The sequence below is a fragment of the Epinephelus fuscoguttatus genome, linkage group LG2 (assembly GCF_011397635.1).
Source record: "Epinephelus fuscoguttatus linkage group LG2, E.fuscoguttatus.final_Chr_v1".
Taxonomy (NCBI): Eukaryota; Metazoa; Chordata; class Actinopteri; order Perciformes; family Serranidae; genus Epinephelus; species Epinephelus fuscoguttatus.
This window is the reverse complement of record NC_064753.1, coordinates 13,486,591-13,512,592: the sequence shown is the minus strand read 5'-3', so window position 1 is coordinate 13,512,592 and position 26,002 is coordinate 13,486,591. Positions and strand designations below refer to the sequence as shown.

At 42.0% G+C, this 26,002-nt stretch overlaps 1 protein-coding gene across 4 annotated transcripts in view; it reads right to left on the bottom strand.

Annotated features, from left to right (window-relative positions):
* LOC125899459 (AT-rich interactive domain-containing protein 3B-like) overlaps positions 1–26,002 on the bottom strand; it is a 58,935-nt gene that overhangs the window by 21,290 nt on the left and 11,643 nt on the right. For all 4 annotated transcript variants that reach the window (XM_049593836.1, XM_049593843.1, XM_049593851.1 and 1 more), the window contains exons 3-4: positions 9,485–9,559; positions 8,806–8,878 (exon numbers count right to left, since the gene is read on the bottom strand). In XM_049593836.1, coding sequence (XP_049449793.1) covers positions 8,806–8,878; positions 9,485–9,559 — 148 coding nt within the window. The remainder of the gene's footprint in view (positions 1–8,805; positions 8,879–9,484; positions 9,560–26,002) is intronic.

The following is a 26,002-nucleotide window of genomic DNA, read 5'->3' as shown; positions in this document are numbered from 1 at the left end:
GATTGCTGCACATTTAAATACAACCTTGCATTGTGTCAACAACGTTTGCACAAAGATGATGTAACTGTCGTCTGTGACTAAAGTTTTTGCAACAGGTACATTTTTCTGCATCCGTCAAAAGCCTTTAGAGCCTCAGTCTTCAACAGGGGGTCTGTGACCCCTTGGGTGTCCTCAGAGTTACTACAGGGGGGTTGCCAAATTATCTAATTTAGTATAGGCTTTCATTTAATTTTATTTTAATCCCCTAAAAATTAAACTGTCTGGAAATACACATTAACATAAATCCAGCATATTATTAGCAAAGACAAACCCGCCTATTCAAAAAAGTTATTTAATTTACAGCACCCAACATTTATGACAGGCTTACTTTTATTCATGAATCCTTGTGCAATCATGTGAGCTAGCTAAAGCAAACGCTATATCACAGTGTGACACTGTATTTTAACATAATGGCTAATACGGCGAAAGTGCAGACAGTGAGGCTAACGCACATAGCCATGCTACAGCTGCAGCTGACTTAACAGCTACAGGCAAGTGCAAATGAGATATTCAGAGGATTATCTCAGGTGCAACTTAATTTTATGCAATACACGTAAGCTAGCAGGGAGTCCTGGCTCAGTCTCTCTTTCAGCTAAGGGGTCCTTGGCCTGAAAAGTGTTGAGGACCCCTACTTTGGAGAGTTGTTTGACTAACAAGCGGTGAACAAATGTGACCTGTGGAACACATACATCTGCAGCAAGAGAGAGGAACGGGGCAGAAGTGGACAGGGAGACAGCAAGAAAAGTATATGGAAGATGAAATCTTCATAGCATTAGCCAATCAAGAAATGGACTACAGCAATGATGCTTACAGCAGAGTATAATTTAATAGCCATATCATTTTATTACTCAAGTGGTCGCTGTACGATATGCCAAATGCAGAGAGTAGCAACAGACTAGGGAGGTAACTCCAGTGGCAAGAAACAATAGGGCAAATGTGTCTTTCCATTTTGCCATTTAAACGCATCAGGCTCAGTGTGCAAGTTTCCTGTGCATAATGATTTTTATCAGATGACAAATCAAAAGACAACAAAAAAAAGTACACAAGAAATATCGACTTGGTTTGCAAAGGCCTTAAAGAAATATTTCACTACTGGAAAGATGGCCTTTTAATAAGATTAGGTTGTCTATGCAGTAGAAAGATGCACATACTTTTGAAATTGATCCTACAGAACCCCCCCCCCCCCCCCCAAAAAAAAGGAAACAGACGAAAAGGACACCTACAACTATCAGAATACACTGAGCCGCAACGCTCCCACTGGTGGTGATGCCATGCGAACACATCAGTTTTAAACAATTAAAAGAAAAAAAAAAAGGGCAGCTGTCTGGCCAGACACAATTTCAATCTCGTACCACCAGATGACATAAATTACGTTACCCAGTGGAGTTCCACCGGGTTTGAGGAGGGATACCTAGGCACTGGTTCAATGTAGGAAGGTTTACTACAGTTCTGTAGTGTTTTAAAACAAAGCTGGTTGAAAATTAGCAAAGTACCCTTTTAAGTTACACACCAGAATGAAACGTAAGGAAAGGGATCGTGATGTGCTGTATACTACAGCATGAAAAGTCAGATTTAAGCCTTGTTGCAAATGATGAAAACTCATCTTTTCACACTCATCTATCATAACTTGTTAACTGACCATTATCTTAACCCCATTTATCCCAAACCACACAAAAAGGCAACACCATTTGGCACCAGTGTGTTTCACATCCATTTCTTCCCTCAAATCAAGCATCTTGTTTTCCATTAGGCCCCTGTGCACTCAAATCTCCGTTACTGTGTGGCTTATGCAACACTGCCGCAGAGCTGCACTGGAAGTGAGCTCAGGGCTATTGTATTGGTGTAGGGCTCCTCTGGGGGCTGTAATGTGTTTCATACCATCCATCACAGGGGTGTGGAGGCCAGGAAACATTGCTTTAAGAGCACATACAGGACACAGATGGAGAAGCAAGACACGCAGATATGCAGAGATAGCAGAAGTTTGGGAAATTTGTTGATCACAGGAGAGCTTCACATGGGAACAGCTTAAAGCCACCACAAAAAATAGTTCAATATTTCAAATGAAAAGTACAATAAGACAAATACTGTCAAGGGAACTGTATTTCAAAATAAATCAGATTTTGTGGCTTTTCTTGACTCATAACTTTAAGTCCTGGCTTATCTTTTATTACCCAAATAATAATATTACTATTGTCTGTTTTCTTTCTACAATTTTAATTCATTAAAAGAGATATATCACTTCTTTACACCTTTGTCCCATCAAGCCTTTCATGCAGGGATATGTTTAATATCATTAGGCCTTTTTCACTATATGCCCTTTTAGAAAGTTCCCCTGTATCAAAAGGACGATGTTTGTTGGTGGGAACGAATGCTTGCTGCCTCAGTTTCAGCAACATTTCAAATTTTTTAGGCTGCAATACCATTTTAAAAAACAGCTTGTGTTTTAACTGACTAGCCCCTTCACATTTCTTTTGTAGATATTTAATAGTATTTGATTGCCGCATTTGGTTTTCAGGGAAATTGTGAGCATATTCCAACGAAGCCAGAACAAGGTGCAGGGATCTGTGGAGCCTGTGTTATTTTTACCGTGACCAATGACCTCGCAGGGAAGCATGAATCTGCTTGAGGCCTGCACTCGTCCTCTTCCCTGCTCAGTTACTTATGAGCATGGTGATTAAGAATCTCCCAGCTCTGCAGCTTAGAGACTCAAATCCCTGTACAGTATGGTCGTAATTAAAGATGGACAGCACAGTGGCAATCCAGGGTTGCGGAACAGTCTGGCTAAATGACAGAGGAAATAACAGGGAGGCAGTGCCGATTGGGGGTTGGGATGAAGAGACAGAGAGAGGAAGAGACACAAAGGGTAGTCTTGGTTCGTAAGAAACAAACAGAAACAAAAACTTAGAAAGTCTTTAAGATTCTAATCTAAAATCTCCCAACACACCCCCGCACAAAAAAAACATCAGGAAAACTACTATTTCCTTTTGTTTTGAAGGAAGAGAAGAGCATAACCACCATGGATGAACTCACTCCCCAAAGGCTGGGCTGTAATTTGCCAGCCAACGGGTGGAGTTTACCAAAGGCAAAGATAATCTCAGCCCTCACATATATCAACACGGTAACCACAAAATCTTTGATCACAAATGCAGTGGAGGATGTGTCCAATAAGAATAGTTTTGCTTCTTCTTTTAGAGTCTGTCTTGCAGTAATGATTAGAAAGCAGCGGTTGGAATCTGTGTATCATTTGGGTCCCCACCCTTTCCTGAGAGTAAGGGCCCTTTGCTACCAGTGCTGGTCTTTTAGTATTTTTGCCTGATTATCTTTCTGTCTGGTTGGTGAGCTTGGTCAGTTTTAGCCCACTGACGAAGTGCTTTCAAAGGGAAATGACAGAGCACGGCCTTGTTTCTACGCAAGCCTGCCGATGCCTCCTTTAACCTCTCCTCTGTCACCCAAGCACCCTGTCTGTCCTCATCTCCTACTGTGGTTTCCCCGTCTGCCCTCTTCATCCTCTCTTTTCTCCCTTTTCACACATACAGACACGCGATGGTCACTCCCTTGTCTGCGGTCCGTCAGCATTGCCCTATCAAAAAGGTCAGCCCCTACTTTTTGGAGATCATTAATCATCCCGTGTAGGACAGGAGGCCCCTTAATCCAACTCCTCCCCCCCCCAACTTCACCAAGCAGGCCACAGTGCGGCCCTCCGCCCCTATCCCCCATGGTGTTATCAAGTTTCAGTGGTTGAAACTGTAGCACAATAAACAGAGGGGGAAGGAGAATGGGGTGGGTGCAGAGGAGGAGGAAGGGGACGGAGACAGAAAGAAAGACAAGAGAGGACAAAATGTCATTTCCTAACTACATTTTATGGCTGCATTCTAAGCAGAACATGCTTCTTGGGTCTCGAGAAATGCATCCATTTTGAGATTTGCATCTTTATTGAGTCACAATATAAAAGCTACTGTAGTTGAAATAAGTTGATTACACAATTACAGATTAAACTATTAGATTGAGTTATAGTTGTGCAGCAAAGTGGCTGTTCAAACAGTTAATCCCAAATGAAAACCATTTCACCTGCAATCCAATACTATCTAAAATGGACAAATGTGCTCATAATACCCAGTGTTTTTGTTGTTAAACCAACCAGGTGCTGCCACTTTCCAGAAGTTGTGGGGTGTTAACTAAAGGAAAATGAGGCCATATCAAAGAGCCAGAGAATGTTCCTATTGTAGTGTGGTGTTTGTACAGAGGGCCCGCCTGTTACGAGGGCCAGTGTGAGGCTGACCGGGGGAGTAATATAATGCATACATGGATCCCCCAGAGCCCATTCATGGTGTAATTGGTGTGGACAGAGCTCTCGGTCTCAGGGTTACAGTTAGAGAACTTCCTCTAATGTCCTGCTGGGAGGCCACTCTTCCCACACCAAAAAAATATCCAGCTCAACCAAGACCTAAACTTATTGTCTTCAAATGTAGAAAATTGGCAGAGCATGAACTGTTTTAGTTTTTGATACAAATCATATTTTTCAGGGCTTTTCAAATGTAAGTGGCCCAGCAGCCTCATCTTGTTTGTAGTAAACTAATAATGGCAGTTTCTGTTTTTTTCGTTTCAGTTAAAGAAAAATAAAATTTGAAGGTCAAATATGACTCTAAAACACTGACAAGCTCATTTTTACATAAGGCCCCTGAAAACATTTCTGGCAGCCACAGTAAAGATTTATAGGAACAAACAGGGCAGAGCCACTGCCAGCAGGTTTAACTGTGGAGCTGCAACTAAATGAGACATCGTCATTATAATCATTATCTCCCCTTCCTTCCCCCCTGATCCTCTAATTCTGTATATCTTTCTCCAGCCTCATCAAGACTGCTGCAACTTAGTGGCACAGACAAGTCTGGCTTACCACTTTATTACTATTAACAGACCTAAATCTACTACGCAGGGATTTTCCCCTAAAATAACTCCAAAGCAGCGATAGAACACCATGTGGTCCCTCTTAAGCTGAATCTACACTTCCCATTAAGTGTGTCACACTGGGATGGATCTAGCCTTTGCTGACCGCAACGTGTGGGGTTCTCTGGCTGGAGTAGAAGGAGCTAAAACACTTGTCTTTACCCCCCCGTTACCCCCTCCTTTCTCGACTGGTGATTTCACTGAACAGGAGCCTCTCTCTCTGGCTCTGTCCATCACAGCCTGTGGCCATTAATCATCTCAAGTGGACAGCGCTGACAGGCAGTTGGCTGCATCACTCTTTTATTTTCTTCCTCTTTTTTTTTCCTTTATTGCGTGCCCGTAGCTCCCGCAGCCTCATTCACCGCTCCCCCCCTCGATTACCTCTTCATAACCCCACCTCCTGCCCCAAACCCCCGTCCCAAATGAGAAAGTGGCCGGGTGTCAAGCCAAAACAAACATTCACCCATCTGCTTAATCGAAACCTTTGAGGTGGTTAATGGCGTCAAAGCTTTTCTCTGCACTCCCAGTGGGCGTGAAACAGCAAAACCTGTAATGGATATGATGAACAGTGATGTCGGCGCTACTCATGAAGGATAATATCCCCCACCCACACTTTTCCAACATGAGCAGCCCGAGCGCATTTACATTACATTTACATGTCAAGCCATTAGCTGACGTTTTTATCTACAGTGAATGCCAGGAGGTTCTCAAGGAGGATAAGGCTGAGCTTCGTCTTTAAAATTACGAGCAACCAACAGAACAAAGGTGAATGGTGAAAGCGAAAGGGATCCAGCAATGGATGTTGTAGCAAAGAAATAAGAGCCAAGGAAGTAAAGGTTTGTACATGTATCTTCTGCCATGTCTGTGATGCAGAGCCCATCAATGGGCCCCTTTACGCACAGACAGTCTTTAGGACAGCTGCTAAAATTCCTCAACCATTAACACACACACACACACACGTGCCTGTTTTTAAGCGCAAAGGCAGGAAATGGGAATCCCTCGTAAGTTTTCCTTCCGCTGTTGCTTTCCTCTCAAGGCCTGGAGGCCCCACGATGAGGTGGGAAAAGCACTTCACCATTTGTCTTTCTCCAACCAATCGGCTTCACAAGATGAGGTAGTATTTTTAAGCAGTCAGCCTGTGAAATTAGTCAAATGAAGAGGCTGCCATTTCACCTATCCCCCTTCTTTCACACAGAGACATTAAATTAAAAAGGCTCTCTGAACACTGTTTCATTTTTTAAAAAGAGTGCAATAATCTCGAACCCATATCTATGAGGTGAAATGGAATGAGGCATACGCTCTGTAATTAGAGGGTGCCATTAACAAGAGCTTAGCAAGGCTTGCTCTTCATCTTTTATACTCTTGGCACTAACAGTAAAAAGGGAATACAACCAAGCAATTTGTTCCCTGTGATTAGAATCCTGGTTTAAGAGACAGCAGGTCAGCCAAGTGCTTTCGTCTCAAGGGAGGGGTGAAGAACTCACTCTAGAGTAGCTGAAATTATACCCTACCCTCCTGCACAACAGTTACCTAATGTCAATAGCAATGGCCCTGTCATATCTTACATCCTTATCTGCCGCACAGTGCAGCCATGGCACTTCAATTTCCAGCCTACCAGTAATAACTATGACTATTTTCTGGTGCTCTTTCACTTTTTCCAAATGAAAACAAACCTACTTCAATCTCTCACCATATTCTTTTTCCTCTGCCTCACACTTCTGTATTATAGATGAGCTCTCTGGAGACACAGTAACATTTGTTTCAACTGTTGTCGGCCACTGACCCCTTGCAATCCCTCACCACTGGTCACATGTAATGATGATGATACAGGAACTTGATCTATGCAAGCCCATTCCAGTTGCACTCACTATAATTCACTCTGGAAATGTAATTTAGCTAAACAAGTTAGTCAAAATGTAAATTACTTTTCTAATTCTTTCTAGTTCTAGTTTCTATATTTCTGGGTTTAACATAGAGTTCTAGTTTTCAATTTGTTATCAGTGAATTTTGTTTTCTTTGCTTTGAGGTGGGATGATTTTAAAAGCTTATTTCTTTCTCTCTTTTCAAATCTATATTATAATACATTCCATATTTGTTTTACTTAAAACACAACAATGAGAAAATAAAGAGGACAGTTTTTTTTTCACTTCAAAGTCAACCTATTTCTTCCTGCTATAAGTAAAGACAAATTTAGTGAAAATAATGTGACACGGTACGCTGCAATCAGCCAGTTATCTGCCGTCAGGTGGCATTTTAGTCAGCTTGATGGATTTCTCTGTCTGACCAGCGTGAGTAAAGGGTCAGCCAACCACTCCCAGCGTCTGCCACTGGACAGAGATGCTAACAGGGCCCTGACAGATCCTGTCCCTCCCTCTCGCTGACTCGGCTTAATTCATCACCCTCCAAACAAGACCCCCGGGTGCTAAGGCCAGACCAGACCCTCAGAAGCTGCTTCTCTTGTGAATGTGAGCCAACATATGCATACAAGCACACACATGCACGTCAATGCAAATGGACCCATCTACACAAATTTACGCACCATCATCATCATCCGTCACAGTCTGACAAAACAAACTATGACTCACATACACACTCGCATACGTATCGTGTCACCCATCATAGCCTGTGACAAAACATAATGAAGCATGAACCACACACATGCTCAAAGACCATCATCACCCATCATAGCCTGCCAAAACATAATGTAAAGTATGCACCACTGTAATAACATTGTGATTCACCTTGGGAGGTATTGCTCAAGCCATGTAACTTGCTTGGCAACAGATTTGTCTGATAGAAGCCTAAGTGCATTATCTCCCTTGGTCAGAGGGGTCTTGTAGGCAGTGTCAAAGCAGCACGCGGTCAGCTGAGCCTCCCCGGCTGTTGGCCAACTAAATAAGTTAGGCCAGTGCCAGATCCGCTTGACTCTGATACTGCAGAACCACAGGATCAACGGGGGCAGATCTCACCTGCTGACCCTTTAAAGCCTTTACTCCAGGGAGGGGAATTAGTAAAGGATTTCTTAGCCAGTGAGAGTTACAGCATGTTTTTTGAGTTGATCAGTGACATAGCAAACTTGGGAGAAGCAAATGTATTTGGAACGCCAAAGCCACAAGGGAGAGAACTAAAGTATCTGTACTTTTATCATTGCTCAGTTTGTAGAGTCTCCAACAGTTGAATGACTGAATAAACCATTTGTGCTGTAGGCATAACACCAATCTACAGTGAAATTCCAGATGCTCTCTAAAAAAAAAGAGAAACCCCTCCTCACACAGAGACAGGAAATGACTCTTAAGAAATGGAAGTCGTGTGGTATTTGCTTTTCCACATAGGCAGAAGGAGGAGAATCAACTCCGACCAATGTCACATTTGTGGCAAATCTTAACAGCAATTCTTATTGCAAAGGTGAAACACTATATATGTCCTGCGAGTTACAGAATGTAGTTTTGAATTTAAAAATGATACTGAATTGAAACCATAGAACTGAAACCAGATGTTTTCAGTCAGGAACCCATTGACAAAATATACTTTCACAACAACTCTATTTTCGCCAAACTGAAATGTTTGTATTGTATTTAGAAAATAAAGAAAATGTTTATAGAAAAGAACCCTAATGTCCTTAGAAAACTCATTTGAATTTCACGTAAATCCCAACTCAAAATCCAATATTTATATATATATATATATAATATAATATTAATATAATAAAGTGCATGCCAATCTGCTGGATCTCACACAAATAAAAGAAAGTGTATGTGATTCCAGAGTCCAAGTGAGGAGCGGCTGCTTTAAATACTGTGGATTTCTGGAGAGTACTCGTACCTCGTTTCTGCATGAAGGTGAAGAGGTCATCCAAAAACTCCTTCCTTTTGGGGTCATTGTCCAGTTCATACAACTGAAGGAGAAGACAGAAACTTATTAGGCTCTATTTGTATGGCACGTTCAGCGTGCTAAATTGGCACTAGAGGCAACAGTGTATTCTTTCCTTTTTTCAAAATAAGACCACAAGCTGACGATGCCAGTACAAAACATAAAAAAATCTTTCAACTGCATTTTTACCGGACATATTCTCTATCTGATCAATCATATTAACAGCAGTGTGAAAACTGTTGGCTATTTAGTTTTGTTTGTCTCTGCAGTGCTTTTTGTAGTGCAAATACTGACTTGTCATTTCCTCTCACATAGGCACAGAACATACATGCATGTCAACAGCCAGCTGACCGTTGGCTGTTATCTTTGTGGTGTTCAGGTGCAACTTTTTAACGGAAGTGATGAGCCTGCAGTCTTGGTCAGTGCTAGTTCTTGACAGCTTGGATTTTCAGGGTCATAAAAATATATGTACAGCTCTGCATTTGGAGTGTGTCAAAGGGTTGATCTATTCACAAATTCCACTAGTTTGCCTTTCATAAGAATGAATGTTATGTAAATGGCGCAAAGGCTTTTGTTTGTTCAATGGTTGAACCCACTGAAGCCACCTGGTGAACAGTTTCCAAACCCTTACCTTAGCAAAGTCTCTGGAGGCCTCTCCTCTTCCTCTGCTACTGTCAGCCTCATCCGCCCAGCCTGCACTCCCATTCTACAACAGACAAGAGAGAAGGCACAGATAAGGTCAATAAACAAATAGAAAGTTGCTACAAACAAACACAGAGAGGATCAAGTGTGCAGGGTTCTCATATCATTAAGTGTCATTAAGTCTTTCAAAAGTAACATAATTATCTATTAATATGACTATTCTTGTGGCATTTCAACTCGGATTGTGACGGTAGAGATACAGACAGGTGTGGGGAGAGAGAGTAGGGCTCATGTCATGCAACAAGGTCCCTGAAGAGAGGACATTTCCTGATTTCATTGTAGATGCACATTTGCAATTCAAAAGAATGGACTTTAACCTCAAAGATTTTTCACTAATATGTGTTCATTAGATTTTTTAGCTACAAAGATCCCATCAGGTCAAAATATCACGTGGGGCTCAAAAAATTTGAAGCAAACTCCAAGCTAGTTCCAACAGCCACCAACATTCAGCAAAACAAACATATGAAAACTAATATATACCCAAACTCCAAGAGTGCATTTTTCCAGAGGTTGGAGGAGTAACCTCTGGAGTTATTGTGCCCCTGAGCTCCTGTGTCCCCCTCCCCCTTCATCCTCAAACATCTCCATTTGACCTAAACCATCTGCATCTGGGCCTGCCCTGCCCCCACCCATGTCTTCCGACCCAGCTGGATACAAGGGCCCCCCATCCCTCAATCTTAACGCAGCTGTGACGGGTGGCCAAGTTCATGGAGTATAGCTGGCTGTCAGGAGGGGCCAGGGGAGGGTGGGCTGGTCAGTAGCCCTAGCGTGCGCACACACATACACACACACCCACACATGTGCAAAGGCTGATCATGGCTGTGTGTATGTTTGTGAGTGGAGAGAGGGGGGCAATGGCCCCACAAGACGGGAAGGAAGGAAAATAGGGGCAGAAAGGGGTGCACGGTATGTGCCGACCAGGAATGTCTCCTAAAGACAAAACCTATAAAAGCATCAGGAATCAAAACAAGATCCGTTTGGAGGGGGACGTTAATAGCTGCAGCCCTGGGTCTAGTTTCAAACGGGAGCCCATTGGTCAGTGGCAATTACAAGGCCTGAAACGAGAGCCGGGAGGGCAAAGGTTGTCAAGGCCCCTGAGAGCAAGTCATTTTCACCCTCTCACTCTCTGTATGTGTAACGGTTGTCAACATTCATGCTCTCTAAACAAATACTCATCAGCCATCAACTTGCAAACCCACTGCTAATGCTATGCGTCAGGGTAGAGTTAAAAACATCAGGACTTTTGTTACAAAATGAGCTAACACTCTCTCTTTAAAACAACAAAAGTGTCCAAAATATAAACCAATATAAGGGTGGAAATTAACTTGCATACTAACAACATCAATAAAGGTGAAAGACAAAAATGTATTTTCCCTCTCAAACTAACACGAAAAGTCTAGTTTCAAAATGCTACGCTGTCAGTGTGGAAAAACTAATATTTGAAGTCCAATGTTCAAATCCTCAAAGACATTAGATTACTATCCTCTAAAAAGTGAGAGTTCAATCACTTTTCAAAAAAGGGTTTTATTTTCTCCTGTTGGCTTCTCAGCAGATATACTGCATTTAAATAAGTTCACAAACACAGCTCCTTCCTTATCAAAATGCATTTCGCCGTCAACTTACATTATATACAGTATGTCATACAGATACAACAGTATTGTCACGTGAAGGTAAATATATGGTACAGAACACTGAAGACCTTACAGACCTTTGCACACAATTAGACCACCTCTGTTAACCTTTAAACCATTATAAATGATTATAACAGCAGATAATTCGGATTGCAGCAATGTATAATCTCAAATGCTTGTTCTTGCATGAAAAAAACTTTGCATTCGGCACCTTTTATACGTGTTAATGTTCCCTTTTCAATGGCCCCGGGGTCGACAATGTGTAACCTTACTGATGGTAACCAAACAAGGAGCCATAAAGCTGCATGGGAAACACATCATTCTGCTTGTTAGCAAGTTAAGTGCACTTTTCTAATCTAATTTCTAATTCAACTTCTATGTACAGAATATTAATAACAGTTTATAACTGTGTGTGTCAGTGTATTTGATCATCATTTGATCTCTTATAATCAAATGGTACTTACAGAGGATATTTACAACAACAGTATGATCTGTATGTGTACGTACAGGACACACTGTCTGATAGTGCTACTGGTAATAACTGATCAGCTGTGTTTAGTGGTTTATAAGGTCTAGCTAATACATGAAATAATTTAACAGATCTCTCTGGCTCTTATCCAAAGTAAATTACTATAAGCCTGCCAACAACAGAATTCACTCCCAGCTCACCAGAATCAGATGTAACTGTAGAGGAGCTGTCAGTAGCTGCTGGGTTACTGGCCTTGGGATTGTTAGGTGAATACAGACGTGTTTACACACAAACCACTTGCACACCCACACACACAAACACACACTCATGCCACCCAGAGGGACACTCTGTGTTATGGGAGTGCAGGGGTCAAGATGTTCCTAACATCAAGAACAAAGGTCTAATGTGACAGAACACCAGTGTCCAGTCAGTGTCAGGCTTTGGCTTCCTGCACCACACTTTTCTTAGCTGTAACTGCATTTTCTTAAGTGGGCAAGGTCAGCGAGGTTTGTTTAAAAACTGGAACATTTAGGTCCCATTTTCAAATGAACGAAATCACTGATATTTAGAACTTGTACTCTCACTGATCATGTATAACATGTACAGATTTCATGTACAGTCAATGCACTTACAGGGGCCAAGCCTTTAATCCTCGTTCAGTACAAAACGTTCTCCAGCGTTCAGCCAAAAGTCACATGATGCTACAAAAGTCATATCACTTTTGATATAACGGTGGAGTGCTCTCTTGTACTGAACAAGGTCAGTTTGCCCTCTTCAAGGGTAAAGGGCAAGCTAATGCCAAGTGGCTGGTATAATGACAAGGATAGCTGGGAGGAAAGATAAAACCAAAGTACTGTGGTACTGAATATATGTGGAAGCACAAAATACGAAACAGGGAGAGACTTCAGAATTATCAATTATTTCAACCAACAGCCTTAACCAACGCAACTTGTATCAACCAAGCAGGTGTCTGCAACAAAAAAGTGTCTGCTCTTTGTGGTTCACTTGACGTCTACGCTGTTAATATTAAACTTTTGGATCTCAAAACCAATGGGACTGTTGAGACAACTGTCAATGATTGCATGTGATTGGGTCTCAGAGAGTTATTCAGCTGTCACTTGTTTTCACGCACTTGTTATAAGCTCAGTTGCATTTCTCAAGCCAGTTCAAAAAAAGCACAGTAATTGGAACATAGAAGCCGTTAACCATGAATAGACATGTTGGCTCTTGAATTGGGACCTTGGTCAGCTGAGGAATGTTAACACTATGTTGCTTTTTGTCAAGTTAGAGTGGATACTGATGTTTTGGGACCACTCCTTATGATCAGTCACCTCAGCCCCTTCATCACATCCAGCGCTCCACCCAGAAATGACTTCTTTAAAAAAAGAAATTCCCACACCCTAGATACATTCATGACAGGGGCGTAGAGGGCTTGGCTTGCCTGATAATCATTCACAAATCAAATGTTTAAAGCACATGTCCTTATGTTTATGTATGAGCATTTAAATGCCTTTGTTACTGCAGTATAGATTTTTAAAACTTTTTTTTAACATGTGGTGATGCACCATGAAATTGTGCCAATAACTAGGTTTAAAATAAGAATTTTGCCAACAGCCAATGGAAGACAGAAGAAAACTAACTGAGATGTTTTTTTGGTTATTAATTTGGTTTATATTGTTTATTTTATTCCTCATTTTGTGCAAGGGAAATAAAGACATCTCTATCATAAAAAACAAAACAAAAACAAAATTGTTTCAGAGTCTGCTCTTCATTACACTACTGACTTTGTGTCTGAAGAAATTCAGTCATACACATTTATGAAACAACCTTTAAAATAACCATCTTTCCATGAAAAACTGTATCTTATTATTATTATTATTATTATAACTGCTTCTTAATAGCTGTTAATATGTGTGTGAAAACATCACAAATTTCTCCTTCAAACTTACCTTTACCTGATACTAATTTTTACTGATCAGAGCGTGAAGGCATCATAACAAACTCAATGCAACTTCCGTCTGCACAGATTTGATGTTCACAATATAGCATTATCAAGGAAACAACAGGGTATGTCTCCTGATGTGTCAACAGTGAATTTACTGTGTCCTTTTGTCCCAGCGGCATCCTGGTTTGTCCCAGTTAGCATCCAGCCCTGCTATTATGCCTCCGTAAAAGTGTTGCGACATGACAGATAAAAACGGCCACTGCCATCGCTGAATGCCTTCTTATTTGCTGATAGGCCAGTGGTAGTCAACAAGGCAAATATCGGCCAATGCCAATGTGCGGCTGATAAATTGATGCATCCTCATTAATATGTCTTACAGCCAGATATTTGTGAGTAAATTTATCCAAACTTAAATTCAGTTAGGTCAAATGAAATAAGAATATTCAAATATAGCAGTAAGTATGTCTGTGTGTACGTGCACGTGTGTTGCCTGCGTATGCCGGTGTGTGTTTGTGCTGGGTGTAGGATGAACAGAAGCCTTCATATGTTTAAGCAGCCCATGTTTCCTCTCTGTCTCTCTCTCATGCTGTTAGCAAGTTTACTGGCCAGGCAGTGGGTGGCCTAATCACATTATGGCCATACGTGACTGACTGGCGCAGCGCCAAATCAGGGATAAGAATAAGGTAGATGACCAAACGGGGGGGGGGGGGGCGCAGTTGAGGTTGAGGTTCATGTGGGCAGTTGAGGTTCATGTGGGTTATCAAGGTGGTGACCACTTGTTATTCTGACAATAGTGCTGTCAGTCCATTAATTTGTACAGTTACATGTCCTCAAAAATTATGTTTCTTTTTCAGATAAGGAAGCCTTTTTCTGAAACACTGAATTTTGAGTGCACCAGTTGTGAAATTCATACATTTGGATTGTGTTTTCAAGAGCCATTACTCCCGTACAATACAGTGGACTACGTTCTGACTGCAACAAGTTGACATTCTTTGCATATCCCTCCATCTGCACCGGACAAACTACGCAACACACTCCTACTTGAATGTCGATGCATAGCTTGGGGGTAATTCTACGCAGCCATTATAGAAAGATGTCTGGAGTAGAGCCACCATTTTAGTGAGGCCAGGCATGCTGGAACAAGAAGGGTTAATGGCTGCTGCTTGGGGAGTGGGGGATGGATGGCATTGATTGCTCAGGATGTTGACAGCACTTCTCCAATTTGATAGTGGAGCTGTTATTAGATGAAGAGGCTTGTTCTTAATAAAAGCATCATGTGATTTGCCTTCACGTTTCCAGCAGAGGGTTGAGTGGGCTCAAGTAGCAGCCATGGAGCTAAGGAAATTCGTGCTGTGTTAGACCCACTTTAGGAATCACTTCTAGATAATAAAAGCAGGGGGAAAACTGGATTGAGTACATTTTCACACATGCTTTATAAAAGGTAAGCAGCCAATTTCACAGTGTATAAGCAGCGATATACCTGTGTGAAGAAGGTCATTTTTATACTCTTGATGACAGGCTGGATGAATCTGACTGGTGGGATGGCAGAAATAAACAACTGACACATCTGATATGTGGAGCAGACCGGAAAACAGTTGTTGTTTTGCAGCCTGCCAGTTTAATCCTGCAGACTAAACAAGACCTAATGAAGAGAGGCACGTGCCATATTAGAGGCCCGTTAGCCCTGAGCCATGCCCCTAACCCCTGTCTTCACACTCTGAGCTACCGTCACGGCTCTCTGTGTCCCACCCTACACAGCTCCATGCTGCAGACCAAGTCCCCTGGGCCACAGTCATTGAACAGGAGGCAAATCGATAGCACTGGATGTGCAAACACAGGGAAGTCCCCAGCCCCCTCCGGACGCAATCTCACAGCACACGTCAATACTCATCATCCTCAGTCATCTACCGCCACGCCAGGGAAACTGAGATGAGGGCAGGATCACAGCTTCCATGGTGACCTAACCCCTTCACCTCCAACAAGACAACTAACTTTGACTAACACAGCGAAGGTTTCCATGGCAAACCCTCATCAAATTGCAGTTATCTACAAAAAAAGACAGTGTAAACAGCCACACCTATCCTCAAAAACTGCAAACACGCACAGACAAACAAAATCCCCATAGCAACCCCAGCTAGTAAATCAAGAGTAACAAAATGTCACTGTGCTCTCAGTGCGAGCTCTGTCAGAATACAGACACAGGCGGGAGGGTGAGTAGTGAAATTCACCAACATTCCTGTACACCAGTAACAGGACCTCACAATAAGAGGAGAGCCCCTCTCATCCCACAGGTACTCTTAACATCTCATTCCTGGACTAATCTTTTTTAGCCAAATTGCTGCCTGTCAAAACAGTTCAGCAAAGGAAATCTTTTAAACAGACACAGCGGCAGTAATTTAATCACAATCAAGGCCTCTAGTAGAATTCTGGATCGCAGCCAACAATAGTGATAAATGGTGAGTAGCCAGACAAGCGGCAACACACATGCTCAGTAGTTAAACTTGCTTTTTTGTACACTTCACTAGTAAAGCCATAACAATTTTTCTAAAATGTGACACAGGTTGCTTTGTATATTTATTTGTGAAGAGAACTGGATCTCTGATTAATGCAGATTACTACAGCAGTAAGCCTGTTTCCTCATCTACTGGAGAACAAGAGCTGCGATGACTTTAGTTTAAGTCTTCCAAAGAAAGCGAATGTGCTTCCTCTCAGCATGCCTGTAAAAACGAACATTGTGGGGGGCAGCAATCTCTAATCCAAATCAAATAATTGGGGCCTTGATCCCACAGCAGGGCTCCAAGAATCATTTATAGTGGCTCGTGCAGCGGGGAGGGGTTGATGGGTGAGGGGCAGGTGCATTGGGAGTGGGGCTGAGCGGATGGCGTCCTTTATCTGCTAACTACTGTAAAGATATCATGGTGAGCTCTCTATGCGCTACCACCAACAAAGGCTTGCGCTAATCGTAATTCCATGTGCGACAACAGGGAAGTAAATCTCACTGGTACTGGGGAACATATGGTTGACATCCTGCTTACAAACAGATCCACTACTGATTCTCTGCTCTCATTAAGAATTATTAAGGAGCATAAAAAAAAACAGGGTCACATATCATACGAGAGCTGGCTGGCAGTCCAGTCATGTTTGTAGCTGGAAGAGATTTCTGGCTTTTGAGGGAGCAGACAAAGTGGCAGGGACAAGGGGCTAAATGTCCAGGGGCAGAACGTGTTGCTACCTGCTCTGGCCTCAGCACCTCTAAACAGGCCACTGAAAAACACGCCTTCAGGCAAGACCACCCCTCCCTCCATTAATCACTCCAATTACAAAGCTGAAAAAAAGAAACAGAGGAAAAAGAGATGGGGGGGCACAGATAGAAAGACAGAATGAAAATAGGCAGACAGGCAGACACATGCAGAAGAAAAACTTCTAATGATCAACACACTTTTTCACCTTATCCAATTTCACACCCAAAGAGACAGAGACAGAGACAGAGAGAAAGAGAGAAAGAGAGAGAGAAAGAGAGAGAGAGAGAGAGAGAGAGAGAGAGAGAGAGAGAGAGAGAGAGAGAGACTTATGTCTGAAAGAAAGGGGAGGATCTGCATATTTAGTTCCTGGGTAAACATGTCTGTTGGTGACCAGCAAGTCTGGTTTGCCAAATAAACTGACTACATTTGTTCAGCTCCAGCCCTTTCACCAAGACACCACATTCCACAGGCAGAGGCCCCATCCCCCATTACACTAGCTGGCCCCTTTCGCTGCCTCACACAAATGCAACGTTTATAGGCTGGTGTGGCCAGAAGTTCACACTCATTGGTTCAAAGACCCTTTCACAGGCAGAGCAAACATTTTAGTGAATCACATCTGTGCCACCACATACAGTACTCCATACATTAACCCTTTCCAGTCGTGTTTCAGGCCCATAAGAAGCTAGACTGCAGAGACTAGTCTTCCAACTGAACTATGCACAGACGTGCATGGGGCCCCCTTGGTAACCCCTCATGGATAATTTGATTTGAAGCTATTAGTTTTGCTCTGTGAAGTGTACAGTTGTCTCCAATATGCAAAGCACATATCATTTTGCAAAGACACAAATTCATAATCTCCATATTTTATTTTTTAGGGGCCCCTTGTAATCAATGCAGCTTTGAGCAAGAAGCCATACTGCTGCATTTAGGTCAAAGCAGCTATTAGCAGTTTCTTCTGGGTTAAAAGCTTTGGCTAAAAATACCTTGCATATCTCACATCTTTCAAAAAGCAAGCATCCACTTCATCCCCATGCTAATGGCAGCTGGAGACATCACACAGACCTGATAGCCCTTTATATACATTCTCATTATACTGACAGTGCCGGGAACTTGATACATTCACAATCAACAAAAAAACGTCACTGCTATTAGGACACATAACATCTCATTACATATGAAATGACAGAGGTCACAGCGCCTGGAGTCAGATGGGTAAATGACTTCTTTTGTGTGGCATTTGTGGTGGTGGGGGAAATCGGTCCTGTTATTCCCCGGGTTTCCTCCATCAGAGTTAGTGTTATGACTATCTCTCTGAATCTGCTGTATCAAATGTTCAAACCATAAGCGCAATTCACAGCTTTCTGTACAGTCTAATCGATAGGGAGCTATTTCTCTGTTCAGAGCCAAAGGTATCTGTTTCCTCTCAGCTAGCGTTAAGTGTGCAGGGGCATTCCACCTCTGACAGGCCTGTACCCCCCAGGGACCCAATTTGGGATGATGCAGACCGTCACGCATCTGGAGCTCATCTCCAGGGGCCAACAAGCCACTACATCTCTACTGGACACTCAAAAGACAGCAGAGACACCCAGAAACCTTAACAGAATGACCAAACTCATGGTCAGTGCGGGAATTATTGAACCAAAATTTAAGAAAACAAACTTTCAGAGTATAAATGCTGTGGAAGTTATGCAATTATTATGCAACCAATTTTAGCCAGCAGTGATCAGATTCACTAGTTTAAAAGCCGCCCTATTAATTGTGCCTTCATACTTGTTTTTTCATTCATCATTATACCTTTTGAGTGGTTTGAAAATGAGAATGCAGTTTTTCTAACTCAACACTTTACCTGTATGTGACCACCAAAATAATGTTCCATAGCAATACGGACTATAAATGATGCCTGCATGTAGGGCACAAAATTAGCACTAGCAGCCAGTCAAATGCTAGTAAAATATGCAAGTGGCTGGTAGATTTGCTTCAATCACCTGCCAAAACAACAATGGTAATGTACTGAGTGGCTAATTAAGTCTGAACAATCACTAGCCATTTGACCAGTGGACAAAAGAGTGAATTTTACGTCTTGCCTGCAATACATGGGAGGGTAATCGTAGCTAATAAGCAGCTCTAATAAGCTGTGCTCATTGTTACAACAGACAAACTGCATGAAGTCTAGGCATTCTATATTTAAAGGCAGTCCTGAATAGTGTGGTAATCATCCATATGCGATGGTACTATCACAGTCGGTAATGTTCTGTCAGCTGTTAGCTTCACCTGACAGGCCACTTAAAGGATGCAGCCTATGAATGCGAAGAAGAAAAATAAAATGGGCTCTTGACAACTTTGCATATTGTTGGTTTTATATATTCTTGATCTGTTAATGATAACTTGATCATATATAGTCTTGTGGTAAAGAATCCAATTAAATGCTTGCTTTATACTCTATACTTCGGTCTATTCCATACACAGGCATCACAGAGGTGCAGTATACATGATCAGATAAGATAAAAGTGTAATGATTCTCATGGGGAAATTGGGTTGTTGCAGCAGCAGCAAGGGATATGACATAGATAACAGAGCAAACAGACTGTACTGAATGTAATACAACAGCAACAAACGCACATATAAAGTGAATAGTGAAACCAATAAATGCAAAGCCATACAGGGTTTCCAATTACAGAATTACAGGTGAGCAGATGTTTGCAGAGTACATGGTTCACAGTGTTTCCCACAGAACAGGAATTTATTTGTGGTGGTGGTGGGGGGGGGGGCCAGAACCTTACGGACGGGCTCCACCGGCTGCAAACGTAACGGCCGGGTTCCACCAGCTGCAAAAGTAAGCGTCCCGTCAGTGTAGCATCGCGGCGTATTCATTTGGGCTCCACTGACTGCGTGGAAGCGACACATAGAGAAGCCAGCGGGGTTGTTTACCGTTTGCTGAGCCATGAAATGTTAAAGCATTTTCCACCTAAGTTATTACATATATTTGAGTTATCTACAAGTTTACTGTAGTGATTGTCATCTTCTCGCTTTCAAATGTCCGCCACGGACATTTACACAATATCACGGATAAACATGGGTAAATGCATGAAAAAAAATCATCATATATCACCTCTGATAATGGTTTATTCATTTAAAAACACATTGTGCTCGTTTAGCACACTATTTCATGTGGTTTTTATCTGCTGGAGTGTCGCGTAGGGGAGCATAGCGCAACAAAAATAGAAGAGCCGCGTAAAATAGAGAGTTGTCGCGCCGCTCCCGTTGCCGGTGCAGCCACTGTAATTGATTAACAGGGGCGAGCTGCTACGGGACTCGCGCTGCAGTTAACACTACTAACAGCGTGAGTTAATGTCTCTGCACATGTTGAGCTTCCAGCTATGTTAATACAGACACAGGCTAATATAACATGATGAGTTAGAGTTGTTCGAACCACTTTTGGACTTCTTTGCCCACATATTTGTACCGAGAGGTGTTTGGATCCGTTCTGCTACTACGTCTGCTTCTTGTTCTTCTTCTTCTGGTGAACCAGGTGTGTTAAGTGCGTCTTTACGATGCATACCGCCACCTACTGCACCGGAATTGTAACGACAAGCTACATTTGATGGTCTAATTATAAAAACGTATCATCACTCATGTTAAGTTCACATGCATTATTCCAAGGTACTTGTGATCAGCTGAGAACAACGCTGCCTCCAAATGCAAATAATTTTGTGCTATTAATCATTCAGTAAACATCGCCCCCACTTTTTTTTTTTTTTTTTTTAAACAAATGATCTGACCACACATCCTCCCTGTGCTGGAAGCATGGAGCTTCCCCAGGTTTTCTAATCACATTTATTTAGGGCAGGAAAACCTGAGATGTCTTTGTTTGACCAGATGGCTGGCTAATCAAGGCTGGCTCCACTGGGGGTTGGGGCATCCCAAATCTGCCACAAACATTATTGAACCATGTTCCACATTAATATGCTGATGATTGCTAGAAAAGAGCCTTGCAAGCTGATATACATCATGTAAATTTCATATATAGAGAATCACACTGAGTGCCTTCTTGAGATGGACATGGTGAGGCAAGATCATTTTTCTGATGCCATATAATAAAGTGCAAAGTAAATAAATTCTGCACTCCATCACACCGACTTAAAGATATCAAACAGCAGACTAACATTCTCATCCTACAACATTATGGTTCTTATTAAAACCCTCTAAAATCACTACAGCCCCTGCTGTTAGTAATTCAATTTTCTGTGCCACTCTTTAATCATTTACTAACACGGCTTTTGAAATTATTGACTGCAGTTGACATGGTCCATAGTACTATTCACAGTGTGATTGTCTATTAACCAGATCGGCTACAAGTCAGAGCGCGATGTGTTTTTGTCATCTGAAATGATTCATTACAAACCTTTCAATTCAACACAAGGTAAATCCAGTTATTTGTGTGCTGCTGACAATGATAAAGACCACCTATAAAAAGAATCTGAGATTCCATTTTCTGATTACAAAAGCTTAAATATATTTAATTTTTATAAAGCTAAATGCATAAACTGATAATAAGAGTCAAATGCAAGTCAGGGGTATATCCTTTTTTTTTTTTTTTTTTTCTTTAAGAACACTGAATTGAAGCCAGATTTTCAATTCCATCTCTTGAAATATGTGATCAACATCTATTTGTTTAGCTTGTTCAATTTGATTACTTTATGCAAACAGACCAACACATACGTCACAGAACTCTTTTATCCAGAAAGGTGCAGCTATCTCAGCTCTGGACACATGATCTGCAGAACAGATTTTGTCTGAAAGAAAAGACAATCATAACAGCACTTTGCTGATGCTAGTAGGAATAATGTTTTTCCCCTAGGAAACTGTATGTACACTAGCACAACATTTCAGATTACAAGCCAGAGGCTTTGACAGACACACTGCTCACTGTTTGTTTCTTGTGATGATTGTGATTCAGGAAGTGAACAACTTTGGCGGATGTCCAACCCTGAATGTAGAATGTAAATGCTGGAAGCTGAGCTGTGAACGCATTGCTTTCAGTGTAATGTGACGTTTCCTGGGCAGCAGCCAGGACCTTTTTTTCTTCCTTCCTCCTCTGCTGGTAGCTCCCTCTTACAAGCACATGATTACACTCAGCTTGTGTTTGAAGACTTGGCAGCCAAACAACCTGGCCACATGCTATTATAAACTACATGGGATTTTGGCAGGCAGCGCTATGACTGTGCAGACTGAAAAGCAGGCAGGCTACAGTGAAAGGGAAGCCTCCTGTACCTCTTTCACCTCCTTCTCTGCTGTGTTTACCCAAGGGCCTTGACACAGTGGCCCAGTTAGCACCTACAGGCCTCTGACACCAGCCTGGAGCAGAGCCAAAGCAGTGGCAGAAGACAGCCAAGAAAGCCACTAACAATAGACAACTCTCACTCTTCACCTTCACACCTCCTTACCGCCGGGCCCTTTCTACAAGGAGCAAAGCAGAGATCAGAACCCAAAGAGACCATATCTTATGTCTGCAAGTGCATATTTCCAGTTAAAGAAAGCTGTGGTTGAATACAGACATTCTCATATATGTAACGCTGCTTTATGTCCCCAGTATGACTGCAAACTAACTGGATGTGGCAGATCTGGGCATTTTCAATCGATCAATATCAGCAATATAAAAGGCCAATCCATATCTAACCTGCACTCCCATGAAAACACTAGAGCCTTTACTTAAATCACATCCACAAAACGTTGTTTACGTGGTAATTTAGGGTGCTTGTGTCCCCACATTTTCAAGTAGTGGATCTCCATCCATAATTAAATTCAAAAAACAATCAGAAACCAACTTTGTCTTCCTCATTAAAAGTACGCAATACAGGCGTTAAATCATAAGGAGGGGCAAACACTGCCTGATGACCCCTCTAATGGCCGAAATACACAGGGCACAGACTGTCATATAGGTGTAGCAGAGCATGGTTATTCACCTGCTAAACAGTGTGAAGTGTCAGCAGGTCAACCTATTCCAATATGCTATGCAGCTAACATTTCACAACTTCCACCAAAAGCATCATTTAAGTTACTAAATAAACATCTTAAAACATTAATTAAATAAATTCCATCACACTACTTGGCAAAGAATTGCTGTATGCCCTTACCCACAATAAGCAGTCCTGCGATGTAGCTATAATAGTAACGCAAACCACTACTGAAGGTTATGTCAGTGATGTCACTTTACACGGTATGAGTGTATCAAGCCACAATACTATTTTGGTACCAACTGAAAATGTGTTGGCAACACAGATTACTGTAAACTGTCGAGTAATTGTCGTGGATTTCCTGTACAAATAATCAATTAAATCATTGCAGAGCATTTTTTTTTTTAGACAAAGTACTTGTCTGCTGCTTTGTTTTAGACAACATTTTACATTTGAGAAGGCTGGCATCTTGAAAATAAGGGCTTTGTTCACACTTAAAGTACCAAAAAAGTGTGTCATGTAGTGTCAGCACTGAAATCCAGGCATGGGACTGAAACTAAAGTCAAAAGATATTAAACAATGCAAAGCTCAAATCAGTGGTGATGATAGTATCAGAATACCTTTAATGATTATATTCTTGCAAAAAATAGCTTGACAAAAACTTCAAGAGGATATGTTAAGCTTGATATGGCTTAATGCTGGGAAAACTCAGCTAAACTGTGTTTCAACATTTGAAATAGAGAAATCCCTTTCAATACCAAGAACATGCAAAGAATTAATCATGTGAGCTGTAGTGCACAGACAGACTGACAAGTTAAACACACAGCATGAGAAAATACTGTACATGGTACAAGGACAACAGGACCTCGCATACTGTGCCAAGGGTCACTGCAAGAGACAGTGTGAACAGTAGTCTATATACATGTGTACTGTATATATAACTACATGCAGTAAGCCTATATAAAACTCAAGGAGACTTTGCTCAACAGTGTCATATGACCTTGCTTCTACTTCCATGCAGCTGCCAAGGGGGTTGGTGGATGTCTTTGTTTCATTTGGCTATTCCCCTTTCTCTGTTTGCCTTCATTAAAGAGCAGGTGTTGAGATATGCTGAGTGGGAGTGGTTGTAAAGGACGAATGGAACCAGCATTGGTGTGGGGAGGGGGGCTTGTGGTTTCACTACCAACTGATCAAATTACAGCAGGCATCAGTAGCTCAGTTTCCATTAGTAGCATAGAAGTCAATCCTCCAGGGTCGATTTGGGAAGAAAAGTGTGACAACTCTAATGGACATGCAACATTTGCATCTAAATGTGACAACTTTTTGCCTTTCAATTCAATTAAATGGAGACGAGCAGTGTGGCCCTCAGTGACAATGCTCATGAGGGGTCATCCACAAAGTCATTTGCATGATGCTGCAGGAACGATTACTTCAGCTGAAAGGCAAACACCTTAAATACAAAAGCAACAAGACCTTGTGCTCTTCACAGGTATATCTGGCAAAGATAAAATGGGTCTGTTGAGAGAGGAGCACAACATACGTCTTCCTCTCACAGAGACATTTCTGTTATTCAAGGGACTGGCACATGTAAAGTGGGATCTGAATGGTGCGGAACACTGGGGCTTCAAGGGGCCCAACTTTACGCAAACACGCCGACAATGCAAATCACCAACGCTTATAGATAATAAACCCACAAAGGAAATGAGCATTTCAACGTCTAACAGCTGTGCTTACCGTCTCGGTGAAGGAGGCATGGACATGAGGAACGGGGAAAGTCCAAGCTTGATCTATGACAGGATTACAATTGACACTTAAAAATAAATTTAAAAAAATCAATTTGCTATCTTATGTTAGATATGTAACATTTGAAAAGGCATAATGAAACCGGCTCTTCTGTGATGTGTTACAAATACTTTTGAAACACAGGTTGCTAAATGTTTTCAAACTATGGGATCACAGAGCTCCATTTAAAAGAAGTCAGCACCAAGTGTTCTCCATCTAGGATATAATAATAGGTAAAATGGAACTATTAATGTAAACCTCTAATCACGTTGATGGACAGCACAGAAGGATCCTCTCAATGTCCATGAATGAATCTAATAACACCATCTAAATCCAGTAATCTTGCATGTGGATGGCAGAATCATGACAGACTACACATTGCTGATTTATGCTGTGTTTGACCAGGCCATGGTGTGACCGAAGTGAAGAGACTGGACACCAGGAGAAGCCTCTTCATGTCTGCCAGCAGCAGATGTGCCCTTTGGGACTCAGACAAATAAAAAAAAAGTGTCTCTGCCTGCACCAGCGGACCCTCCCACCCAGCTCCTCCCATTCAGGCCCTTTGGCTTTTTTCTTTTACAGCCCCTGCGACACAGAGTGAAATGAATTGAAAGATCACCAATCAGGGGCCCAACTACAACACGGACATACAGCCACCCACCCACCCCCGTCAAACCCCGTCTCTTGTTGGGAGCCCCTGGTGGGAATGTTCACTGTTTGAAGAGTTAACTCTTTAATTCCGTCTGGAATGTTTCCTCTGGGTGGGGCAGTGTAGTGTGGTGAGCCAGTCCACTAACCCCTCTTCTCCTTCCACAGTATCTCCTCCCCCCTCTCCATCCCCCCTTCATCTCCCTACTAAATTCAATACCTCTATTTCTGGGCCAGGGGAATCGTCCACACGTGGCTGTTAAGAGCATGTCAGCACAAAATAACGCTTAGCCTATGCCAGCACGATTACACCTTGCTCTCAAATTCAGATAAATCAGAAACTATCATTTGCTTGTGAAAAATTTCTCACCCGCATTGTCATTTTAGGGTCATTTAATAAATGTTTGCTAACCACACTACTGTACCAAAAATAATACAAGGCTCATAATATATCAGTCGAGCAAGTTCAGGTCACTTGAACCAGCTGTGAGGCACATGACAAACTGGCATCCAAAAGTAGTAAGCATGCCATATTACTAGGGATGTAAGCGGTTAATCATTAATTGGTAACCACTGAGAATAATTTTGACTGGTTATGCATGTGGGTCGACAGGTTCATTTGTACATACAAACATACAGATGCTGCTAACAGCTTGCAAGAGACCAGCTGCCACTGAGCCATGATGTAACTTCTGGGAAAGGACTTCCACAACCTGGCACAACTCAGTCACTTGCCCTTTACTTGCCAGCTAACCTAAAAATGGACCCATTCAGGA